Here is a 25,055-nt window from a genome sequence, read left to right as displayed (position 1 = left end):
TCAGCACAGTGCAACAGAGTTTTAATGGAGCCTTAAAATCCCCCCTGACCTATATTAAACAGTGTCATTTTATAACACCCAGCGCCAGTGTAAAAGTAGCACGGCTACTGACGCCTCAGCAAGAGTCGTAACGTGTTGACAGACAGACAGGAGACGACTTTAATGCACATTTAGCTCAAACTGAGACACTTGCAGATGCACACGAGAATGTATTTATGCACAAACATGCACATTCCGCTTTTCTTTTTTTTTTTTTTTTTGTTAAACAAAAGAGGATCAAATTGAAACCATCTACACACACATACACACAGTGTTTATTATTATCTAGTCCTTCCCACCTTTGCAGTCTCTGTTCTCTTTTATACCTCTGCAAATAGCATCCAGCTTGGCAGGAGTGTGATGCCCCTTCACTTCCTCCATCCCCTCTCATGGAGCACTTGCTATCACTGTCTTTTCCTCTTGTGCTCTGTTTTGACTGGTTTTAATCCACCCTGTCCCAGATATCCACCTTCACACAAGCCACAGCTATCCACCCTTTCAGAAACTTCCAAAAAACCCTACGCTCTGGAACCGTTATGTACACAATCCCTCCATCATAATAAATAGAAAAGTACTTATCTTGTTTATCCCAATGTGAGGTCACAAAAAAGAGGTGTAGTACAGTTTGACTCATAAGCAACTGACTCATCTGAGTAACATTACTCGCTACCATCCCTCACACCAGCAGTTAATCCACACGAGAATGCAGCTGCGGCTGAGCGATGGCGCTAACAGCTTTTGCAAACCGAGCCTCCCTGCCAGGGTTAACAGTGACCGGAGTCTGTCTTGTGTTAAATCAACGAGCCACTTATGTGGTCAGGCAGGTAAGACCCCTCTGACCGAGGAAGGTTGGGTGTGAGGAGGAGGAGAGGCCCTCTGAACTGAGCCACCTGCGGCTTGGAGACTCACTCAGCTCCTCTTAGTGGTCTTGGGTAATGCCTTAATATGCTTTACAGTTTCCTCTGACTGGGTCTTTCTCTTTGCCCTTGCTACACAAACAAACACACAAAACCTGCACTGCTGCTCTAGTGAGGACAATAAACTGCAAAAGATTCATTTTCTTGAGGCTTACCATAGCCACGACATTGCTTACCCCAACTTTAACCAAAACTTCATATATATGTTAACCCCAAAAACCAAGTCTTAACCCCCATATAGATATTGTGAAAATAGGCTTTTTACACGTGATCGTGTGAACTGATTTTTCTTTTTCTTTCCTTTTTTCTCCACGTTGAGGTAAATGCACATCTTACACCCACACATGTACACGTATCAAACATTGCTCTATGTAGGATTTTTCACTTTTCACCTGCATGACTCATCCTGTATGTCGAGATGCTGCACCCACGCTCTCAGATGAAGGAATAGCTGGGGTGGCATCGCAGCACGCATAATTCAAAATGAACTTTAACAACAACAATAATGTATTGTGTGAGTGTGTGAATGTGTGTGTACTCACTGCGTGGTTCCCGGGGTCCATCCACGGTGACTTTGATCGCGCGGTGGTAGGTGGCCACTTGTGGCGGTCCGGTGAACACGGTGATGGTCAGAGTGAAGCTCTTTCCTGCAGCACAAACAAAACACCATGATAATCGGAGACATTTACCGGTATAAATATCCTTTTTTAAATTATGAGCAAAACCATTTTCTTCCTTTTGTTTACAACAATACATTGTTGTTTTATTCCGCCGAATTAAAATAGAAAGAAAAGAAGACAATGAGCAACTCTTTTGAGGGTCAGGTATGATTTAGATTATTGGGTGAATTTCTTCCAGATTGCGCCACAGAGTTTACACCAATGCTTTATTGTTCAACAAGGCAAGCTTTCCCTCCCATCTGCATCAAAGTCCACGCAGAGGGAGGAAGGCTCTGCTGCTCATCTCGGGCTCTGAGAAAAATGCCTCTCTTATTAAAGATCTTGCGTGGGCGGACATTTTAAAAGAAATCTTTTTATGCTGCTATAAAGGGTGAGCTGCTTTTTAAAAATTGAATAAATAAATCGGAGATCATTTTTCAATGATCAAATTACAGAGCATTTGACATTAAATGGAAACAAAGGCCAGGAAAGGCTGCGTAGAGAATTGGAGAAATGTCTCCTCCACTCGATGATTTTGGTGAACAATCGGACTCTTAAATTATTTTTAGTTGAGGATAATCGGTATTTATGTCTTAACATAAAAGGGTTTTGATTTACTCGATATAGCACATAAATGTAAGTCAGCAGGCCTGCGCTTTAATCACAATATCCTGGAAACGGGCCTGTTGGTTTGTGAATTATAAAAGAAATAAACGCGATACCCCTGCTAGACTGAAAGCAATATATGCGTCCTACATGGTGACAGGGCTTATTCGACAAATTACCTCAGGACTTAAAATTGTGAGTTGGTTTTATAATGCACCCGGTATGATCTTCACCACGAGGATAATTATTTGTATCCCCTGGATAAAGAAAATTATACAGACACGTTGCATCTGCGCATGGTGACGCAGGCCAGATGTTTCAGATGACACCCTTGGACGTCAGCTGGCAAAGTGAGGGCACTCTCCGTGCCCATGTCTAAATGTTTTACAGATCTTATGTGGTAACTGACAGCAGAAATGAACTCAAAATTGACCAAACAAAACAAAAATAGTTTAAAAGCAGCATTTTTTAAATATCTGAGGATCCGAGTTCTCTGTCAACGTTTCATTTTGCTCAAAACTGACAAAATGCTGTCAGCTATGTCCTTTTATAGAAACACAAATATAATTATTATTATTAAAGTAAGGTCTCCAAGCGTTGCTGCAAATCGCATCACAGCAGCAAAGACTGTGCCATCCTATAACTGTGTGCAGGGCCTGAAAGCATTTGTGTGAGAGCGAGAGTTTCATAAGTTTAGCTCACCTCGTCCGCTCCTGCCCACGAAGCGAAGGTCGTTAAAGCGAGCCACCTGGTTCTTCATTACGGCAGAGGCGTTTCTCAACTCGGCCGAATAGTTCTCATCGTTCCCAGCCATAACGGTGACCAGGGTCCCGTCGGGAACATCACCGAGAGCCACAACCTGTGCGCAAGAGAAAGTCGGCGGTCACTTTGGGTCACAAACCATATGTACACACACCTTGGGTACAACCGCATCCGGCTCTCTAAATATAAAGCGCGAATAAATGTATAGTTTCACCTCAATGTCAACAATAAACTAGTGTATATTTGTCGCATAAGTGAAAATAAATGGGAGACATACTTTAAAAATAACGTCTCCTTGTTGACTTTTTACATTTAGATAAAAAAATAATGAATTGCGTTTTATTTTCCACTATGTTACATTTATTTCTAGCGTTCTCATTAATGTAAAATCTAAACACGTGATAAACCATAGTTTGTTAAAAAAAAAATACCCACAGGTTACTTCAGCTTTAAACAAAATGCTGATAAATATAGCCCAATGGAGAAAAAAACCCAACACAAAACAATCAAACAAAAAACTAGATCCGTTTTATTTGAAGCTTGTATATTCAGATCTTTAAACTGCAGCAATTCCTGCTTCAATTTTTGATCTTATGTTTTAATGCAGTAATGTCAGTCACATAATGTCGAATCATTGTTTGCGTTTCATTTCATTTTCTCCACAAATGGAAAAAGTAAAAAGACAACTGTCAAAATTCTCTGTAATCTATTCATGTGAGATTTTCCGTTAATGCTTCATCCTTTTGTTTTCCAACGTTATCTTTACTCATGCATGACACAGAATTAGAAAACAACATCGTGCATCACTAAATGTCAAATAAATTATAATTAGAAGTCGTGTCTCTTGCCTTAAAAGCCACGGGGAGCGTCTTGTTGCACCGCCAGTGAGACGGAAGGACGGAGCAGAGGAAGTTGGGGCTGTCTGTTCGAACCAGCTCGCCAGCGTGGTCCGCCAAGACGTCCACCACGTTCCTGGGGTCCGGTCTTGACCTAAGGGGCCCCGGGGTGGCCATGGCCCCGTTGCCGTCTCCAATCTTACTGCAGGGGAAGGACGTTGAGGGCGGTGTGAACCGTCTGGTAGTGGGCGGCTCTACGGGAATATGCATCACAACAACTTGGGTCAGTGCCACCTGACTGGGTCGTATCAGAAGAGCCAAACTCTTTGGAGGAAAAACAGTTTTTTGTTGGTTTGCTTTGGAGTTTTTGTGTCTCCTCCAGACGCCGCCGGTTTCAAGAGTCCACCAGCGCAAAGGATGGAGGCGAGAGCGCAGTGGAAAGAGCCTCGGCACTTTAACAGAAACTCTGAACTCTTGACTGTCGCGTTAAATCATCTGCACGATTTGTCAGCTTGAAGAACCAAAAGGTTGATGTATTTTTCTCAAACTGCAGCCAATATGCACAAATAATATCTCTCCAAAGTCTGTACAGTACTTGTAAATCGGAGTTCTTATCTACCGCAGACTTGAATACTTTCAACCGCGCATAAACAATAGTCTATGTCAATACCACAAACTACTCGAGATCTCCCTCGGAGTCACAAATCAGCGGATCAGTGTACTAAATAATGTATTGCAGAATAGGGATAATCTGCTGTATTGGAAACAGGTAACAGGTAATCCAGTCGCGATGAAAAAGTGTGACAATCCAGCCCACTGGTTGTCGCGACTCAACTTAAATGATAATAGTAATAATAATAAAAGGAAAAAAAACAATTCTGTCAATTAAAAATAAAAGGATGCCTCCCTCGATGTCATCATAAAACCGCTTTCACCGCTGAGAAAAAAAATCTCAAACTCGAATATAAAAAGTCACTGCTCTTGTGTGCGTAAAAAGTTCATGCGATCTTATCCCGGTTTGATCTTCTCTCTCTCTCTCTCTCTCTAGCACACACACACAAACACACACACACACACATACAAAGAGAGATTCTGGTATAAAAGTCCAGTCGCTCCAGCTGGATTTCCTTTGTGAAAAAAAGCAACAAAAACCAAAAAAACAAAAACAAAACGTTATCCTTTAAGCGCAGAGTTATGGAGCGCAAGAAGGAGCCGCGAGGCTGAACTGACTGCAGAGTGCCGCGATATTATTTTACCCTAGTCATTTTAGCGTTTAGTGGTTGGGAGTGTGGAGATGATATCCACCAATGAATCGGCTGGGTTGGGCTTTCACAGACCAATCAAACTTTCCGCTTCTCTTTCTGCAACTCGGCGCTGTTGTCACACATGAGCTGAATTATTGATACATATCTGTGCGCTTCTCTGTAACTTGTGCTTTTGTGTGCCACACAGACGTTTAAAAGCTGCAGAGAGTATCAGGACTCGTTGTGAGTTAAAAGGAAATAATCAGAGGCAGAGAGACATAAACATGAATTATAAGAACTTGAATGTGTTTTGTTTTGCATTATGGACAATAATCATCAAGCGCAACTGGTGAGATAAAGCAACTCTGAACATGTGTACATCAGATTTAATGGACTTTAACGTGATTAAATCAACCATGTATTTAAACAAGCGTTCTTTTTTGTAGATAGTTGAACCTAAGTGCATTAGTTCAATAAAATATATAGAAGACGAGAGATCATAATCTATGCTATAAAAGTGTTTAATCACACATCACCTTCTCTAACCTCTTTTTATTTGAGTTGTTTATAATCTTTCTACTAAAAAGGACTCAAACGTTCAGGCCTGTAGTTTCAATCTAATTCATTAATTTTGAAAAGCCATTAAATCTGGCGGCTGCATACCCCCAAGTAAATAAAATTTTCATAAAGTGAAATTAGGGGTTTAAGACAGATCCTTATCACCTTAATTAACTCACTTGAAATAATATTAAAATGAAAGCAAGCGTGCAAATGTTGCTTTTTTCTTTTCTCCACATCAAACAAACAAATGAGTAATAAATATGTTTGCCAGAGGCTGAATTCATTAGAAACTTTGAAAAGTTGAGGGTTACATCAAATGACGGCACACCCTGCGAGCTGTGCGTCATGCGGCTTTCCGACACTAGTTGGCGCGTTTGTCTTTTCTATCGCTGTCAGTCCTTGTAGTCTAAGAAAGACGATTCACATCTGTAGAGAGAGAGAGAGAGAAAGAAACTTTTGTCTGAGATTCGAGACAGTTGGTAATCTGAATTAATTTCGGTTGAGTTCAATCAATTAAATTAATTCCGTTTCTGGGGAGTTTTTGTTGTTGGAAGAAGCAGCGGCAACATTTTCACCTTCAACAACAGATTTTTCTTTCTTTCTTTCTTTCTTTCTTTCTTTCTTTCTTTCTTTCTTTCTTTCTTTCTTTCTTTGATTAGTTATACAATTAGCCTATTGTGCGTTAAATCAAAGGTAAAAATCCCGTTAAATGCATAAAACACATATATTTACATTGTTGGGTTCATTTACCGCTGATGAAGCTTATTATTGAGTCGGTTGTAAAAAATAAAAAACTTTTGGAGCTTTGATGAGTGCAGAAGGAAGCAATAAATTTACTTTTAGCTTTGTAAAAAAATGTTGGAAAACGTCGTAAAAATAATTTAAATTAATTTATTAACCGACATATATATATATATATATATATATATATATATATATATATATATATATATATATATATATATATAATGAAAGTAAATTTAAGCACGGTACATGTTATTTTATTTGCGTGCTCGCGAGCCTGCGTGTGGGGGGGTGGTTTTTACCGTGTTTACCTGCACGAGAAAAAAAGTGCTTTTAAGTGGCGCGTGGCTTCAGATTTTCCCTTTGACAGCTGCAGTCTGACAGAAGGATGCAGAAAGAGATGAAAAATTAGAAATGCAAATGAGGAAATTCAGAATTTTAACCTTAAATGTTTACTTTAATTAAGTTGTAAATGGCCTGAGACGTTTGTTATCAGTGTTGAGAGAGAAACACATCCGCCACCAGTCTCAGTATCTTTTGTTTAATATCAATCTGTAAACTTAAATTATCACTTGTACATCTTTTCTGTCTTTCTTTTATTTTTATTACCATTTCTTCTTCTTTTTTATATTTTAAAATTTTTATTAATTAATTAATTTTTAGAGTCTATTTGGCATTTTGTACTTATAAACCTAAAATCCTTTTTAACACTGTATTTTGTGCTGGCTTGGTGTAGAACAGAGGGATGTTCTGAATCAGTGGGCTACCTCTTTTCCCCTTCAAATGATATCATACCTGAAAAGAAAATATCTCTTCTTTATAAAATTGCAGAAAACAACATAAATCTTTCATTAGTTAACCAGTAAAACAAACTGCCTTCATATAAAAAGTGTTTTTTCATTTGTTTTGTTTTTTTTGTTTGTTTTTTTTATTTTTGCTTGAAAGTACCAAATCAGATAATCATCTTTTCTTCAGTTCTGCTAAATTAACTTTATTTATTCATAGCTGTAGCAACCATAACTGTAAAAATAAATAATTAAATAAACATTGAATCTGATCACCTATCATAGCCTCTATTTCAAGTACAGCTGGACTAGAGCAGTGACATTGCAGGTGATATTTTAGTCGTCCCCCTGCCCTAGTTCATTATTAATATGTGACCACACAGCCCACTCAGCCATAATGCACGCTCCGGGCGCCTGTCACATTTAGAGCTCCGCATTTCAACACGCAGTTTCTACAGTTTCAGCCGCACAGGCATTGAGGACAGAGCCCGCCGTGCCCCTGAACGATTTTTAATGATCTGAGTGGGCTGAGCCTGAAATCAAGACAGAACTCCTGGAGGACATGTGAAACCAGGAGCCACCTCAAAAAGGCCTCAGCATATATGTTTCTTTCAAGGATAAAAGAGAAAACGGATCCTGCAGATACAAATCAAGAGACCTCATCATTGTTTACTGGTGGTTCATTCTATGAAAACGTGTGACTGAGAACTTGTCTTCATCTAAGCTTTCCAGAACTGAATCATAATGTTCAATCATGAAAACCAGAAAGACTTTGGGATGTCTTAAATTGCCAGAAAAACATCCCAAAGTAAATCTTCTAAAGCATCACACCTGCACACTTAAACAAGACATAAACAAATGAATTGAACTAATTAGAAGATTATTTTGAGTCTTTACACAGAAACACATCCTTGTTGGTGCATTTTAAGCCAAAGGAAATTCCACTTACTTTAGTTTTCAAGTATAATGAGTCAGACTGTAAAGACTAATATGAGTATGATCCTCAGTAGCAGAGAAAACAGTGGGAGCCTTTGGGGTCTGTAAATGTATACCTGTTTCTAAATGCCACCCACACAGCTTTCAATGCCACTTAAAGTCACTTTGAAGAACAGGACAGTCTTCAGATACGTGGAGCTGCCTTTAAAGTTCTTCTTCTTTTTTCTTTTTTCCCCTAAATTTGATCTATTAGCCTGTGTAAACTCCCAGGCTATTTTCAGACATGGCACATATAAGCCTTTGGATGGGTAGCTATTCATTTGGAAAAGGGGGCTCTGGGGGCAATTAGAAATAGTTTTGAGGTTCGGCAATGACATAAGACAAAGATTTCTATCTTTAGAGGAACTGTGGCGGTCACACATTTCTGTACATTCACAAATTACAGGGCAAGCTTTGGCCCTCAACCCACCGAATGCATTCCTTCCGAAAAGTGTCTGCTCAAATTTCAGCCGGGGCTTTCTGCTCAGTGGAAATATGAGTGTTCTGAATGGACGACTTCTATGAAATGGAGTTTTATTCCTCTCGGATTAAATTAGCTCTACTTTGGGGCTTGGGGTATTTTTTTGTATGAATGATGAATTCTGCGGTGGCTGTGGAACGCCGAACTTGTTTACTCTTCCCTCCTTTTTTCCCCCTTTTTGTTGAAATGTAGCTTGCTATGAAATGGACTTTTTCTCCTTGATATGACAAGAGTGTCTGTGATTAGACTCCCAAGCATGATGTAAGTCACCAAAGCCATTTGTGCCAGTCCCCTCAAAGCCAAATCATATTCTAGCGTCAGAGTGTTTATATACACAAGTATATGGAGAAACTTTTAAACAACAGTGAGTGGGTACAGACTGTTTGGGTTTTGGGCTCTTGCTGCTCTGATGGCTGATTCTTTCTCAAATTTTGATTACAAGAAGTGTCAGCACATCACAATTGGCGGTCATTTTTGTCCATTTTGATGTTCAGACAAGAAAATAGGAAACACATTGAGCAATTTTGATCATATAAATTTGTATGTTACTTTTCCTCCACGAGGTCGTCTGTGTTAGTTTAAATGATGGCTGGTATGCATTTGTGTATTAAAACCTTGCTTTAGCTGTTAATGACTGAAATTCTTTGTTCATTTACATTTCCATAGTTTTCCTTTCCCTTTGCTTTACTTTATACATCCAGTAACTCATTAGAGCGTCAGGCCCCAATTTCAGATCCTTGAAGGCTTTCAGAGTATATTTTATCCCAACTAAGATTAAGAGGACTGTGACATTTCCAAACCCAGCGCCTAATTACTATGTGAGCATATTGAGCTGAGATGCAGTGGTCGCCAGAGGAGACAAAGAGCATATTTATCCCATGCATCTTTATTACTCTGCTTATATTCTCTGAAAGGTTCAGAGCGGAGTCGAAGGTTTGTAGTAGTAGCTGTTAGGAGTGGACAGTAGTTCTCTGACACTTCCTGAATCCACCAGTGCAACAATAAGGAGAATTGATTTTTTTTTTTTTTTTACCAAAAATGAAATATATAAAATCAGTGTACAACAATGAGTACAAATTTCTAAATATGAAATGAATTAACCTTTCAAAACCAAAAGTCACATAATTGGGGGCCTTTAAGAACAGATGGTGCCAAAATGTGCCAAACTATGCCGAAGTGGCCGTTTTAGAGACCTTGTCTGAACTGTACTGAATTTTGTTCTGCTTCACTTCATCAGAACTGACCATAGCAGAGATGATGTTTACATAGTTTACTATGATTTGATAGAGGTTTGGAGCTACAGCTTCATCATTCCAAAAGAATATTAATCCTGAAACAGTTTTTTTTAATTCAAGCCTGAAACCTTTTTCATTTGCGCCATATTGATTTATTCTTCACCGTTAAAACATACTGATAATTACACTTAACAAATCTCACAAGTTTTATCTTGTAGTCCTAAAAAACTTGCACTTGACCCACAAATTTATTATGTGACATTCAGGGGTATCTATTTATTTAGTTGTTTAATATTTCTACACTTCAACAGACAACAACAGTAACGTTTAGTGTATCTTGCACACCTGTGCAACAGTATAAACAATGGAAAACAGTGTATATAACAGAAGGTGTTTGGTTAAAACGTTAAAGAGGTTAAACATAATGTTATGTCACAAGTTCAGGAAACCCTGCACATGATGCTTAGAGGTGAAGTATGTGGACACCTGACCAAATGTTAGTATGTGCTGAGCAGGGAGTGAGAGCCTGGGAGTGAAATAAGATTCTGGAGATGGCACGTAATGCTAACAGAATAAGTCCTCACTGTAAATGTTTGCAGTGGAGGTCTGAACAAGCCTGATGCTCAGTAGTTTAGCAGAAAAAGCTAATAATGAGGCTAATCATTTTTGTCACTCTTTTCATAATAGAGACGTAGCTTACATGCAACCTCTTCTCGATGTCACAACATAAATCTTTGATGTCATCGCTCAGTGTCTTACTATGTGATGATGTTCACCTTTGATACTGTTTATTTGGTCGCAAATGCTTTTAACGAGGTGGCAGACAGTATGTTTGGAGGAAAAGGGGTGTTGAGTTTCTTCAGATTTTAAGCATGAGGGGGGATTCATAATGCCTTGGGTTTGCCTGGCAGCCAGTGGCACTAGGAATATTTCAAATGTTAGTTAAGGACTTAGTTACATTTTCCTGTTAATGTGTACACAGATACATGTGCTTAATATAATACTTTCTAGTCTTGAAGATGTCTTTCATACATGGGCATTAAATCTGCTTTAATAGGAAGTGTTGTCTTTTTCCAAAGTCGTGGTAGTTTCCTTCCACAAATTATTGCTCATTTGATTCTCTTTTTTCCTATTAGTTGTACAGATGAAGCTGGCAACAAAGGTCTTCACAGACTGTTTTTAACATCAGTATTAATTTTGGTTTTACAGCCTATGTGGAGTTAGTGACATTTGGTGTTGTAGCTGCAAATGGATGTCCTTACAAAGCCTCACATGAAATCACTTGATCATTTAAACGCTACTTTACAGAGACCACTGTTCACATTTGGCTCAGACTTAATAGAACTTTTGTAAATATTACCCAGGATGTTTTTCTTTTTAACAAACTACTTTCTAGACTGTTCTAGCTGTGTGTACTAAATGTGATTGCAGGACCCAGCAGCCCTCCCTTTTTAATAACAAAATATCCACTCATTGATATCTAGTTCAGTGTAAAAGTTATAGAAGGTGCTGCGAAACATTGATGGTTTTACTGGGACTGGGGGCTTGAACGTGGTCAGGCCTCCTCTATGTCCTTTCAGTGGCAGCTCAATGGCACACCCCACACCAGAGGCAGGCAAGCGTTAGGGTGGGGGGACTCGCCGTAAACCTCAGTGTCACGGTTGCTCCGCCCTCACATCATCCGTCGGGTACACTCACCCTACAATGACAGTCAGCAGCCTGTGATGTGGTTCGCAGGCCTGTTTATTCTTTGGAAACCCACTAAAAGTAGAACTGGATGGTAAGCTCACCAAAAGGCCCCAGTGCTATTATAGGAGCACTTTGGGTTGAGTTTTGATCTGGTGGGTTTGTAAATAGGGCCTTGACTTGCTGCGGGGCACCACTTTTGGGCTATATTGTTTAGCATGACCTGAAGGGAGCTTTTTGATATTCATGGAAATTTGTATTCTGGAACAAAACATAAAGTCCAAAATTAATATATCGTGTGGCATTTAGGTTTGTATATTCCATGAGAACATCAGTGTACACTCTTCATAATGTGGATGATGATGGACAAAGGACTACAAAATGTACCAATCCTCTGCTTGTCTTCATGTAACTGAAGGACAGATTGTATTTTTTCTTCCTTTATTTACCCCTGAAAGTCAGTATAACTTTTAAATCTAAATGAGTCCCATAAATATGTCAACTCCCACATTTTTTTTCAGTTGTGGTTTTTAGTGTGAGCTATAATCATTTCTCATCTTTCTTTGTCTCTGCGTCTCTGCCTGTTTGTGTGTATCGACACATATACACATACGAATGCACAGTGTTTCTCCTTTTCTGGCGAGAGCTTCTGATGCAAGGACGGCAATCTGTAATCTGTAGTAATTGCATGTTGCAGAAAAACATTTTTCCGCTGTGGTAATCGCTGCAATATGTGCAGTGGCGTTGCCAAAGTGACAGCACCCCCACCCCCTACAGACACACACACACACACATATACATACAAAGACACAGACTATCCTGTCTCAATCTAACTTTTACAAAATGTGTCCTGAATTTTTATTGACTGCTCCTGAAGAGAGAAAGACAGTGTGACAAACAAAATGTAGCATAGTGACTAGTAATCAAACACTCATACAAGCACCTGTGCAGCTGTCAGGCTACATTCACCTTCTGAAAGAGATTTACAGTTCCTGTCAGTGACAGTTTAACTGCCATGCTGCCCCGGTGCCAGAGCCCTGCTAGAGCCCAGCTGCCACACACAGATCAGTAGTTGAATCTTTCACAGCAGCCACATCAATTCATTTCCCTCTCCAGCTTTTTAACTGCTACGACGCTTCAACCAGGTGATGATACCAACCTGATTCTAATTCTAATTCTCTCATGATAAAGTTGTCTCTGATTTGGGTTTAATGTCAGAGTTCTTCCTGATTATTAGAAGTTGCAGCCACATTAAATGTAGGGAGTGTAGTGACGGTCTGTGGCTGAACCATTGATGCATACTTATCAAACCATCATCTGCAATTTCATTACTGTCACACCAGCAACTGCTTAGCTCCATTGGACTGTGGGGTGGGTTTATGAGGTCATCACCATCGAGTGACTGAGTGCAAACTATGGTGTTAGATAAAGAAGACAGTACGTGTCACATCTCACCACCTCAGCAAATAACCTTTCCTGCCTTCAATCATTGCAGCTGAGCAGTGAAATCATTACCTTCTGCGTCATCACCCCTTTGCCTAACAGCGTCCCCAAAATATGTCAGCCCAGTTGGGCTGTGTAACCACACACACCTACTAAAAGGACAAGTAATGCTCAGAGACATTTATAGATACACAGCACAGACACCAAGATTGCAACCAGACTGTGTGCAAACCTTTTCCTCTCTGGGCTGCTAGTCTGACTGCTGAAGCCATCCAACCTCCCAGCAGTTGAACTTCCCTGTGTCTCTAATGGAGTCTCTCTGTCAGATCAAACAGCTCCCACTGACGAGGAGAGGAGACAGATCGCAGAGCTGGAAGCCGTTCAGTCTGACAGCCTGAACACGTTTGACTGGCAATGCAGCCTGTGTCTACTCTTCCATCGCTTGAGATCTCACACAAATATAGTAGCGCCACCAGAGAGAGGGAAGAGGGGGTAAAGAGCAGGGAGGGGGTAAAGGAGCCTGAGCCTGTCAACTCAGAAAATAAGTTGTGAAGCGTCTCTCTCACACAAAGGCAAAGCCCCGTAGCTCAGTCTTTGCTCAAAATGAAATCGCATGTGAGCCGAATATTAGGAAGTACGCATGGCTTCCAGCAACCACCAGGCCATTATAGCCAAGCCTGTAAACCACATTTTCACCAGCACACAATGGCTCTTTGTGCGTGTTGTGTGGCTGTCCCAACTTGATGGAAACTTAACATGTTTAAGAAGTTTTATTTGATTAAAATTGATGAGGAGGAAGTGTCACTTTTAAAATCTGGTTAATTAATGACAGCCATGTTAGGAGGAGCAAACAGGACAGTCTGCCCTCATTTAGCCCCACAGTGAGGGAGATCTTTGATGTGGTTACACATGGAATGCTGTTGTTCATTCCCCTCTGCAACAAAAGCCACATGTTTTTACTTTTTGGGACTAGTCCCTGTTACTTTGAACTGTGAAGGAACATGGTGAGGTATGCAACATATGACATGAATGACATGAATGCTAAACCAGCAAAATACAAGTCAGAGAGGACTCTGCCAACAATGGCAAGGGCCAAATGTATTTTTCTTGGCTGTACTGTGTATTCAAATGGTTTTAATAGGCAAGTCACCTCAGTCATCACTCCTTTCTATGCATGCATGATAGCATTGCACACACATTTAAGTATAACCTCACACGAGCACACAGAAATGCAGAAAACATATTTCCAACTTTTTAACTTTTGTCATCAGTCCTTTTTAACTTTTTTCATTGCTGCTAAGGCACACTTTCAATAGGGTCATTTCGGTTTATGTCTGTCTAATTCAAGTGCAAAAGGACTTCAAAGAGCTCTCAAATATTGAATTTGCATTTCTCTCGTCAGAGGGTCAGCCTCCAGAGTGCCATGACTCACTGCAAAACTCAACCAGATTTGAATGGGAGCCCAGTGCTGGTTTCCTGACAAGTGTCCATGCCACTTTCCTCTACAGACGTGAGACAACTCTTGGAAAGAACTCGACCAGTCTTCTGGGCTTCTCATTGTGAGGAAACAAGGGTGTGGTGGCTCTCCAAATACAAGCCAAGGAGCCCTGAAAACACTCAGATGCATAATATTGTCATACCTTATAAATCTACACTTTTTCTCAGTAAGTGATTATGTCAATCATTTAAATTGATTACAAATTAAATCAAAAGAAATTAAATATCTCCAGATGTCTGTCAGCTCTTTTGCAGTGGCTGCACAATGTCACTGTGTTGCATGCAACCCTGCATTGCGTTTGGGCTTGATTCCCACTTCAAGATTTAGCAAACCAAATTGGCTGAAATGTCCCTCCATTCAAATAATTGCCTCAGTCAAAGACTTGGCTTAATTGTAATTCAGGAAACCTCATGTGTGTCTAAAGTGACTGAATGTTTCCTCTCATCATCTCCATCGCTAATCAGCAGTGGCGTTGCCCATGTACAGTTAGCACCATGGCCACGTGGAACTTGCATAGTAAGGCAGGACTTTCCCTTCTTTGACTCAGAGCCTGAGGCGTCCATTGAGGCTCAGACTCTAATCCCCTGATTGCCATGTTTAGGGCCTGCATGTCGCTGCTCCACGTCAAGGCTTGCCGCAGCTAACGACGAGCTAATGACACAACGATGACAAGGAGGGTTTGTAAACCCAATCAGTAACCTACACTCTGGCTGCCTGGTGATTAGGTTAATCAAACTCTGTACAGACTGAATGAGTGGCTTGCTGTCTGACTCTTATGTCATCACACTGATTAAAGAGGTGAACATTGTGTTCACTTCCATCTGAAACAAACATCTTTCTGGTAGTCTGGCAGTACAGCTAGCTGTCATATTATAGACTGAATTAGTTGAGGTTTAAATACTAATATTTAATTGGACAAAATGTGTAAGGGTACCATCCTCCCAAGCTTCATAATCCTTCCATAGCTTATATCTAACCACTGAATATCAAGGTCATTTAAGGAAATTGATGTGCAGTGACCTCCAAAAGATTTGTGAGCATCTTGCTTGAAACTCTCAATCCTGTCAGCACAGGAGCAACCACATACACAGCAATTGGTTAAATATTTTTCTAAGCACAAGACACCATTTGCAGATATTTTTCATTGATGTTCTCTGCTTATTACTCAGCACTTGGGTCATTCTGCTGGATTAAGGCGTTGGGAGACCGTATGTTAGTCCTGACCAGCTATTATGATGAGGTCAGATAGCATTTAGAGGGGGAAAACGTCTCTGTCGTCATGTTGACATGTACTGCTTGTCTATGACTCAGCATGTGAAAAAGTCAGGTGCTGGACTCTTGTGTATGCGCGTGCTACCTATATGTGGCAGTGGCACTCCGTGTCTATGTGTATATACCATAAAGTTCCCTGTATGTTTGAGCTCGTGATGTCTGCAACCGTGAGAGCAGCAGACAGAGTGGCCTCGCTGCAGACAGACTATGGAGAAGAAGCGGAGGGGCCACTTCTGCTGCACAGCTGAGGGGGAATCCCTGGCATGGTGTTTCCTACTGAGCCAATACAGAAGTGAGCAGCTGCACAGAAAGTACGAGCTCTCTGAAGTTTACTTTAGGACAAAACCTGCTGCAGTGCGGGGGTAATTCTTTCTGTGAATTGCACTTGCAGATTTAGGATATAAAATAGTTGGGAAACAGACTTGCACAGAATGATCATTTGAAGAGAAAGTAGATTTGAATTATACAAGTCTAATAAAAGCAGCTTTAAGTGTGTGTGTGTGTGTGTGTGTGGGTGGGAGAGGTGGTGGTGGTGGGGGGGGGTGGGGGGGATGGGTGTCCTTCCTGTAATTGTGCATTTAAGATGCTTCTTCTGGCCACTTGTCTGACTCCTAATCTTCCATAAAAGTACAATCTGTCATTTTCACACAGTATGTATGTATTGGGCAATTTTGACACAACTTATTAAATGATGCTCTAAATGTTAGGCCAATTTTTTTTATTTTTCGTTTTTGGGGGGGGGGGGCTACGAGAGGCTAGCAGTATGCCTACATTTGCATCTGGTGTTTCAAATGTAACAGACTTTGACATACTATAGATACACTACGAGTGGGATATTTGTCTTTCTATCTGACTCTCAACAAGAACCTAAATATTTCCTACAACATCAAAATAATATTTGCTCATCTTTTTGTGAAAAAAATCAATGATAATGAGAAAATCACCAATTACAAAAGCACAATTAGATGGCCCATTACTGTTACAGTTAGTACCTCTAACAATAATTTGTACCCTCCTGTGTGTAGTTGAAGAGAAACCTAAAATCCCATTTTTGAAATGCTGCCTCCACAAAAATCAATTCCTTGTGGTCAAGATCATGTTTGAAGAGAGGGAAGAAGCAACCCAAAAACATGTTTTATTGCAGCAACGACAATTAGCTGTATGTAAACAAGTGAGGAAAAAAATTCTGGGAAAATAGAGAACCAGAAAACATCTCATAGCCTGCAGCGCTTCACATCCTATCATTATCTGCATTTTTCCTCTTCCATAATTAAGTTTTTTTTCTTTATTGCTTATGGGAAAGAGGATAGGCTATAAGGATGTTTTAAGCATGATTAAAGTTAGTCATAATGAAGTAAAGATTCAGTTTGGAGGATGGATATTTGTGGAAAAGATTCATTTTTATTGTTTGAATAAACAACTTCTTAAATCTTTGCTAAACTTCACAAGAACAAGTAAAACCCCCTTGTCGCCAATCTCTTTGGAAAGAAAAATAATCAAAGTTTCTTTGCACTTCTATCTTTTCAGAACATGTGGGATCTCTATAAGTTTGAGTCATTTTATGTGCTGAGGACCCGACCCATGCCTGCCCATTAAAGTAATTTGTGGGTTAGGATGCAACTGTAATGTTAAAAACAAAAGTGCACAGCAATCGAGGCTGTGCTTAGTCACAGGCAGTGATTTTTCTTTTTCTCCTAACAACACAAAAGACGTTAACGATACAGGGAGGGGTCTAAACAAAAAAGCCTTTTTCGTTTGAGTCAAGCTCAGGTCACAGCTTTCTAATTGTAGTTAGAGCTTCTGAAAACAAACAAAAACTGTGATGAAACCTTGAAATACCTTACTATATTTTCAGCTTCGCAGAAGATTGCTGGCAGATTCTGTGTCATCCTGGTCACTGCATTAATTTAGGTTAATAATACATAAATTAGCTTGCAATAATACTTGTGTTTTTTCTACAACCCAGCCTTACCATATAATAAGCTATGAGGCTGGACTGTGGTTTAGGGCGTAGATTTAAAACAAAATTAAGAATCAGAAAATTCCAAAAGAGGCTTATCCTATATTTAGCCATCGACTATACAGCATGAATGAGATCATGAGGAGTCCAATAACAGTGATGTGGGTTTAATCATTATAACGTAAGGCATTATATGAAATATTATCAGCTTGTAAGTGAGGCAAATTAACCATAAAGAAATGACTCATAGAAATTGAAGAGTTTTATCCGGTATGAGCATTAAATTTAAAAAATGAGGCTAAAGTAATTTATATTGTGATAATTTCCACCTCGTTATTCAATTATACAAGCTTTTAAGTCTGCTTTCTTTCCTGCAGACCTGCAGTTTGTTCCTGAAGGTCCCAGTTAAACAAGCTGGTCTAGACATTATAAATTTCTCTGAGATCACTTGCATCATACCAGGGCATTTTTTCTGTCACTTTTTTTTTTTTTTTTACAGAAAGTAATAATATTTTAATAATACATATTTTACTATTTTTCTGATTGCAAGCATTCAGATCAGAGTTTAACTTGTGGTTTTAACTCCAGATGACCTGGACTGAAGGGGCTGAGGAGTAAGGCGTTCTTTCTTCCAGCTTGGCGCAACATCAGCTTCTGATCACATTCACTCCTCACTAGATACTGCTTCAGCGTCAACGCAGCTCCAGTTTACTTTCCAGGAGAATTATCCCTCCCTCCATGAATGTTTGTTGAAAGAAGTTGCTCAACCTTTCAGGGCACTTTTTTTAAGCCAGAGAAACCTTATAAAATAAATTCACATTATCAGATTGGCTGCAAAAAATTTGGACTCTGTGGTTGCTTGTCGACCACCAGAAAATTGTATTTACAGCTACACTTTAACCTTGACCAAAGCAGGGTTGAGCATGATGTTTGATGCCAAAATTGTGCAAGAGCAGAGGTAGGTTTAGGATCAGTGGACCAGATAATCAGCCCGCCCCTCTGCGTTACTCTACCTGGAGGCCATCACACTGGCAACCCCCTGAAAGTGTTCCCCACAAAGTCGTGTTGACAGACAGTAAAAGCTGCGAGACGGACCAAAAAGTAAATAAGTACCTCCAAAAACGTTTACAGCCCTAATCAAGTCCAGAACCCTCCTATCCAATATGCCTTCAGAGTTTTATAAATAGATATTGTATTCGGCTAAATTGGAGACAGGGATTCGCTGCTCTGCGGCTGTCATGCGTTTTCTATTATTTGCTTTCACTTTAAAATATTGAAACTCTTAATATCTGGTTACAGATTTCAGTTTGCTCAGGCAGCCCTTATGTTTTGGCGTCACTCGGAGTCCTCACACACAGCAGGATTTTGAATAGGCTCACACCAAGCATGTTAATTTAAAAGAGGAAGAAAAAACAATCTTCACCATATGAATTGTTATTAATAATTTCAGCAGAGGCCAGACATGTGCTCTGTTAAATTTATAGCCTTTCTTTTTTGAGCTGCTGTATGAGGCCTTTTTTATTTGTCAGTAGTTGTAGGGTTAAATATTGAACTATATGTGTTGTGCCTTGCGAGAGATTCATGTTGATCATCTTTCTCTCAAACTGTGCAAATTTCTCTCAGGCTTTTTTCCCTCACTAACACTTGTAGAACAAACCAGACCACCTCCCAGAATCCTCAAAAATAACCTTGCTACAACTGTGGTGAGGCATGGCGCATTTCTCACACACAAGCCCTCACTTCCATTCATGCAGCGCCATAAGCCAAGCATATAAAACCATTCCCACCCTAATAAACCAGGGCCTTTTTCTCTGCCACAAAGGGAGCTGGCTCCCGAGAGCGTAGCACTCTAAATAAAAGAAAAAAAGGACCCTTGAATATAAAACAGCTTGCAGGGAACACACCAGTCCTTCCAAGCAATAAGAAATGTGGTGACAGAAATCAAGCCAAGGATATAAGCCACCACACAGGCCCAATCACAGCTGCTATAAACCAGGTACCTCACCTGATGCAAACACTGCCAATATGACAGGAGCGGAAAACTGTTTATACAATTCTGCTTCAAAGAGGGAAAGTCCGGAGGTTCTTCTGGAGACTGCATGCTCATTTTTTCTTTGCTTTTTTTTTTTTGTTTGTTTGTTTGTTTTTATCATTATAATGTTTAAAAAAAAGCTGCTCTCTGATTAAATAGTGGCGCTCCGGTGTGAGTGTTGGCTGGCAGGTGTTGCCTTATTGTGGTTATTATCAGTGAACTGCAGCAGCTCTGAGTCTGTGTCAGATTAACAGCTCATTGATGCAAAAATCCTTATGTCTCTTTCTGTTTCTCACAACTTTCATGTCAGACTTTTTGCTTTTTTCTTATCTATACCGAGTTAAACACCATGAGAAAACACTGTTTGCACCTTTTGTGCTTTGTAAGTTTTGTGTGTGTGTGTGTGGGTGAGTGTGTATGTATGTTTGTGTTTGAGTGTTCGTCTGAGCTTCAGCAGAGGACTGAGGTTTCTGAGGTGAAGCGTCCTCTCGCTTCTCACGCGAAGTGCATCTGAAGTTGCACATCACATGCTTCGATGTATTCTCTGTCTGCACTGAGATCAGACAGAATATATAAAAATTATCGTTACAACACTGACAGACTGATATCGCTTGTGTTGTGTTGATGCCTTTTTTCCCCCTCAGCTTGAATGAAGTTAGAAGATAGGGTGACACAAAGGAAAAAGCATGATAAAGAGGATGTTAAAGATCAAAATTATTTTAAAACTCAAGATCAAGATGTTGTTCAACGTAGTATATCCTGACTTCTGAAGAACTGAAATCAATGTCTCCATAAGCTTCACGTCATACTGCTTTAAAGTCAGAGCTGTGGAAGGCAGACATTTAACAGTCTCCTTGATGCTCTGCAATCGTTCCTCTTAATTTCAGTTTGATTTGAGTCTAAAAAGTGAACCTTGGCATAATTGCTTTGCATGTGTAATGCATGTTGTTAAACTAACCGCTGGGGTATTTTGCTTACATGAAGTAGTCCCAATTTGAAGTGCTCTCAGACTGAACGAGAGGATTTAATGACTCTTGGCCTTTGTTCTCTTGCATTTTGGTTTCAGTCTTCTGACAGAATGAATTTTAAAGGTTATGCACATACAATAATGATTTTGGTTACAGTTTTAAATGCTTGTCTCTTGTTTCCCCTCTTGACCTATTCTCTCTCTTCCATCCCGCCTCGCTGCTCTGTTAGAGTTCAAAATTAAAATCAGGACCCTGCAAGCAAAGCGTGGTAGACGGCATGCATGAAATCTGACGTTAGCGGCACACTGATCTGTATACAGCGAGGAAAAAAAGAGATACAGATTCAGCGGTTATAGGGGTGAAAAGTGGGGCCTGAGCCTTGTCATGAGGAAACTATAAATGCCTGAATGTCTGAAGAAGCAGAGAGAACACTGGAACATCATCTCCTGTCACTGCGGTTCCAGCGAGGATATCATAGGATTGTTCTCATGTGAGGCACAGATGTAGAGTCTACGTCTGACTGTGTATGTGAGGCTCCAGAGATTTTAAGATAAACCCTGCAAACAATTATGAAGTGGTACTGCTTCTCCTGTGGCTGTCTCTAATTAACACTGCTACAAGGCCTTAATTGGGAAGAGGGTTTTGTTTTTTTCTGCTGCCTTTCAGCAGCTGCCTCAGAGGTTGTGTGAAGAACAATGGAAACAACTGAATCCCCCAGCTTAGATTAACAACTTGACTGTCAGCACTGCCTACTTCATCTCTGTGTTTGCCATCACCTACAGCAGTAAACTCAACAGGTATTCCTATTAAAAGCTAGTAAAACTTTCAATCTTTCTCTTCTTCTCACAAACAAGAGAGTTGAAGTGTTTGCTAGTAAAAGCTCTCTGATTGGGATTGCTATGGTAACAAATGGTTTCTTCATTGAGTCTACAGTTAGCCAAGTGCACTCACCTCACCACACAGACCAAAAGTACCTCCTGGAAGTAAAGCAGTAAGAAAGCCTAATATGTTTTTTTTTTTTTTTCTTCCTTGCTCTTTTATTGTATTGCCGTGTTCCAGTAAAGCACCCGGTCACATGGAGCCTCTGAGCTTGTATTCACAGAGTTTCACTTGATAATGAATGTCTGTGGTGAGAATCCCATTATGCCGCTATTCCATCAAGCCTACAGAAAACACACGAGCAGAGAGGCAGAGGCCTTTATGGGCCCTATCAGTCAACTAGATGGGGGCTACTGTGCAAACCAGATCCTATTTTATGAATCTGCCTCAACATGTGTGTGTAAATGAGTGTGTGGACAGACTGATGAATGCATTGAAACACTACATGAAGCATCCTCACAATAAGTTGTTAAACTGACTAAGCTGCACATTCAAAACAATTGGACAGTGAGGGTGGAATTGTGTTGGGAGGGAGAAGGGGTGAGTGGGGTGGAGAGGGGAGGATCTGCACTCACCTCTTAGTAGACTGTTGCTGTAGCTGGAGAAGGAGTCAAAGATGCTGTTGGATGCCATGACAAGGAGGACAGGATGAGCGTGGAGCCCTCGCTGCAGTCGGTCTTCACCGACCTCAGAGAGAAAACAAGCAGAATTGAAAGTCAGAAATGAAAAAGCACCTTGAAGAGACGACCAAGAGAAGGAAGGAGAGAATGAGAGGACAAAAACTCCTGGAGCTCTGAGACTGTTTGCAACCAAGAATCTAGGTTTTGTGACTACCACAGGAATCCCAAGCCACAAGCTTGCAGAGAGAGCAGCAGCATGTGTAGCACCAGCACCAGAAAACGTTTCACAGAAGAGTGGAGAGAAGAGAGTCAGACGAAGAGAACAGAAGAAAGTGTGAATGTACGTGAAAGAGAAGCAGTTTAAACAGAGGCAGCGACACTTTTCATGTCTCCAGGTGTGGAGGTGGACTCACCAGGGCTGGAGATGAGAGGGGGCCCACTTAGCAGAGCCCGGGTGATGAAAGTGTGCTGATGGGGAGTGCTGGGTTTGTGATGCTCTGTTACGCAGCAGACTGATGGTCTGAGGTTAGCCCACTAGCCTGATAGCGTGGTCTGCCTTTTTCTCTCTTCCTCGGTGGTGGTGGCCTGACTGGAGCTTCAGTGCTAGTAAAAGGCTAAAAGCAGAGTCTCTCTGCATCCTCCTCGCCATCCTCCACACAGAGAGAAACTCACACTCCCCTCCGTGAGTGGTGGAGCCCACGTCACATGTCACATGAGGTCACCGGGCCTCTCCCTCCCACCCCCCCTTCCTCTCCCTCCCATCTTCTCCTATCGTCTTTGCCTTTTTTCTGGTTTCTCTCTTTCGGGTTGTACTTTCCATGCTTCTTCTCTGACTTTTGCTCTTCAGTCTCACTTTTCATTGGTTGCCCAAGTTTTGGAAACATTTTATTTTCTTTTTGAGTTCAAACCAGGCAGCGGCCCGCACCACCGTGGCTCACTGAGGTTTGCAGAGAGCTCTGAAACCACTGTAGAGAAGCTGGAGAAACATTAAAATGTATTAAGCCCAAAACAAACACTAGGCAGAGAAAAAGACAGGAATGAATCAAATGAAGTGAAAGAAAGATAAAAGATAGATGTGGCTTTTGGAAACAGGAAAGCATTGTCTGTAACTGGGTAGCACCGAGCTTTGTGCTGTTGACTGTGAATGCATCTTCCTGAGCTAGTTTTATGTTTATTTGACTCACAGCACATCTGTGTTAGTAACCAGTGGTTTGGGCCCGCAAAACCTCCACCCTCACTTGTCACTTGATAGTATCATGATCTTAGTTTCATCAGAAGCAATGCTACCAGTCCCCCACTTTTTCTCTTAAGTGATGCATATCCTCCTTTTTTCTTTTAATCTTTTTCAATTCTGCCTGTATTCATCCCATCACATTTTAATAAAAGTCTAACAATGCAAACATACCTCTTCATGTTCACATGGATTGAAAAGTGGTATATACGTATATAATTGGAGCCAGATTTCTTAACTAAACATCCTTATTTGGCATGAAAGTTTTATTTTTAAAAAAGTATTTGTGGCCTAGTTTCTCCCCTAATGAAACTGCAAAGTGATTTAACCTGAATGTGGTTTTCACACTTTTCTGGGTTGAATTTTAAGTACAGAAAAACTGCCACTAGTGTGGCTTCTATTACTACTTGAACAGTGTCATCAGATAAGATAGATTGGGAAAAATATATATATATATATACATACATTTCAACTTCTTGTTTTGGGTACAGAGTATGTAATTTTAACAGATAACATAAGAAATGTGTCTGCCTTGTTATACAACTGTTACCTTATAAAAATGAGTTACATAGAAATGCTTGGGAAGGAATGGTTGTATAGTGATCAGTTTAACTGTACTTATAAAATATAGTTGTGAGCAGTGGTTCATTCATGTCAGAAATCAGGTAGCAGGTTAAAGTCCCCCCTAAAAGGGTTATGCAGACACAGGGTTTGAGCAACTCACAACTTTGTTCATGTAATGTGATGGTAAATAAATCAAGCCATATGCAGCCCAACTTTAAACAAAGTTCAAGAACAATAAATTAGGAAAACACAAGCATTATCTGTGCTACGAGAAGCCTGGAACTCCTCCAACCTCTGTTCCCATTCAGTGATTTTAAGCATGATTAATCAAAAATGACTTAATCGGGTAAGGTGAATTTTGATTTGAAAATAATCTGAAAAATTCTTAATATTTAATTTGCCTACACACATAGATACACATTAAGAGTGACAAATAGGCTACTATTTAGGCAAAATGAGAACTGTAACCCCTATCATTAACCAAATCCCTAATCCCCAACCCCGCACATTATGGTCCACTTTCTGTAGTGGACCAGCAAGCACTTGTGCTTCCACATGGGAAGTAATAGTACTTTTTGCAACAGTGCTTTTTACATTGACTTTTATTCAGCTGCTGCGAGGGAACAGGAAGTGATTCACACAGAAAATTCAGATGAACAGGGAGACAAACGTGCTGTCTGACAGACTTGCTGTGTGAAACTGACAACCTCACAGTTCTACACGTGTGTGTCTGTTTTCATGTCTGTGTGAATCCATAAATCACTGGCATTTGCAAACCTGTGGTATCTGCACTTCCTCTCTCCTTTCTCCTGTTTCTTAGTGACGCTCTAATCGTGTCTGGCTATGGGACGACAGACCTAAACCACTGTCTGGTCACTCATGTGACCCAATAGAAACCTGTGTGTCCCTGCACATGTTTCTGTTGTTTTTGTTTCACACAGATTTGTGTATGGATACACTGTCAGCCCACATTGCACATTGTACTCAATGCTGGACTTAAGTGCTGTATGGTTTGTATGTGTATATACAGTGCCATGTTTTAAGTGTGTGTGTGTGTG

General features: G+C 40.4%; 1 protein-coding gene across 1 annotated transcript in view; it reads right to left on the bottom strand.

Annotated features, from left to right (window-relative positions):
• The window catches only part of runx3 (RUNX family transcription factor 3), a 44,214-nt gene extending 21,364 nt beyond the window's left edge, over nucleotides 1-22,850 (bottom strand). The window contains exons 1-5 of the mRNA XM_041972040.1: nucleotides 22,616-22,850; nucleotides 22,158-22,269; nucleotides 3,832-4,073; nucleotides 2,924-3,080; nucleotides 1,499-1,603 (exon numbers count right to left, since the gene is read on the bottom strand). Of these exons, the coding sequence (XP_041827974.1) occupies nucleotides 1,499-1,603; nucleotides 2,924-3,080; nucleotides 3,832-4,073; nucleotides 22,158-22,215 (562 nt within the window). The 5' untranslated portion in view covers nucleotides 22,216-22,269; nucleotides 22,616-22,850. The remainder of the gene's footprint in view (nucleotides 1-1,498; nucleotides 1,604-2,923; nucleotides 3,081-3,831; nucleotides 4,074-22,157; nucleotides 22,270-22,615) is intronic.
• Between the last annotated feature and the right edge of the window lie 2,205 nt (nucleotides 22,851-25,055).

This window comes from Melanotaenia boesemani, chromosome 20 (assembly GCF_017639745.1).
Source record: "Melanotaenia boesemani isolate fMelBoe1 chromosome 20, fMelBoe1.pri, whole genome shotgun sequence".
Taxonomy (NCBI): domain Eukaryota; kingdom Metazoa; phylum Chordata; class Actinopteri; order Atheriniformes; family Melanotaeniidae; genus Melanotaenia; species Melanotaenia boesemani.
The sequence above is the reverse complement of the archived record's forward strand: the minus strand, read 5'-3'. Positions and strand labels throughout refer to the sequence as shown.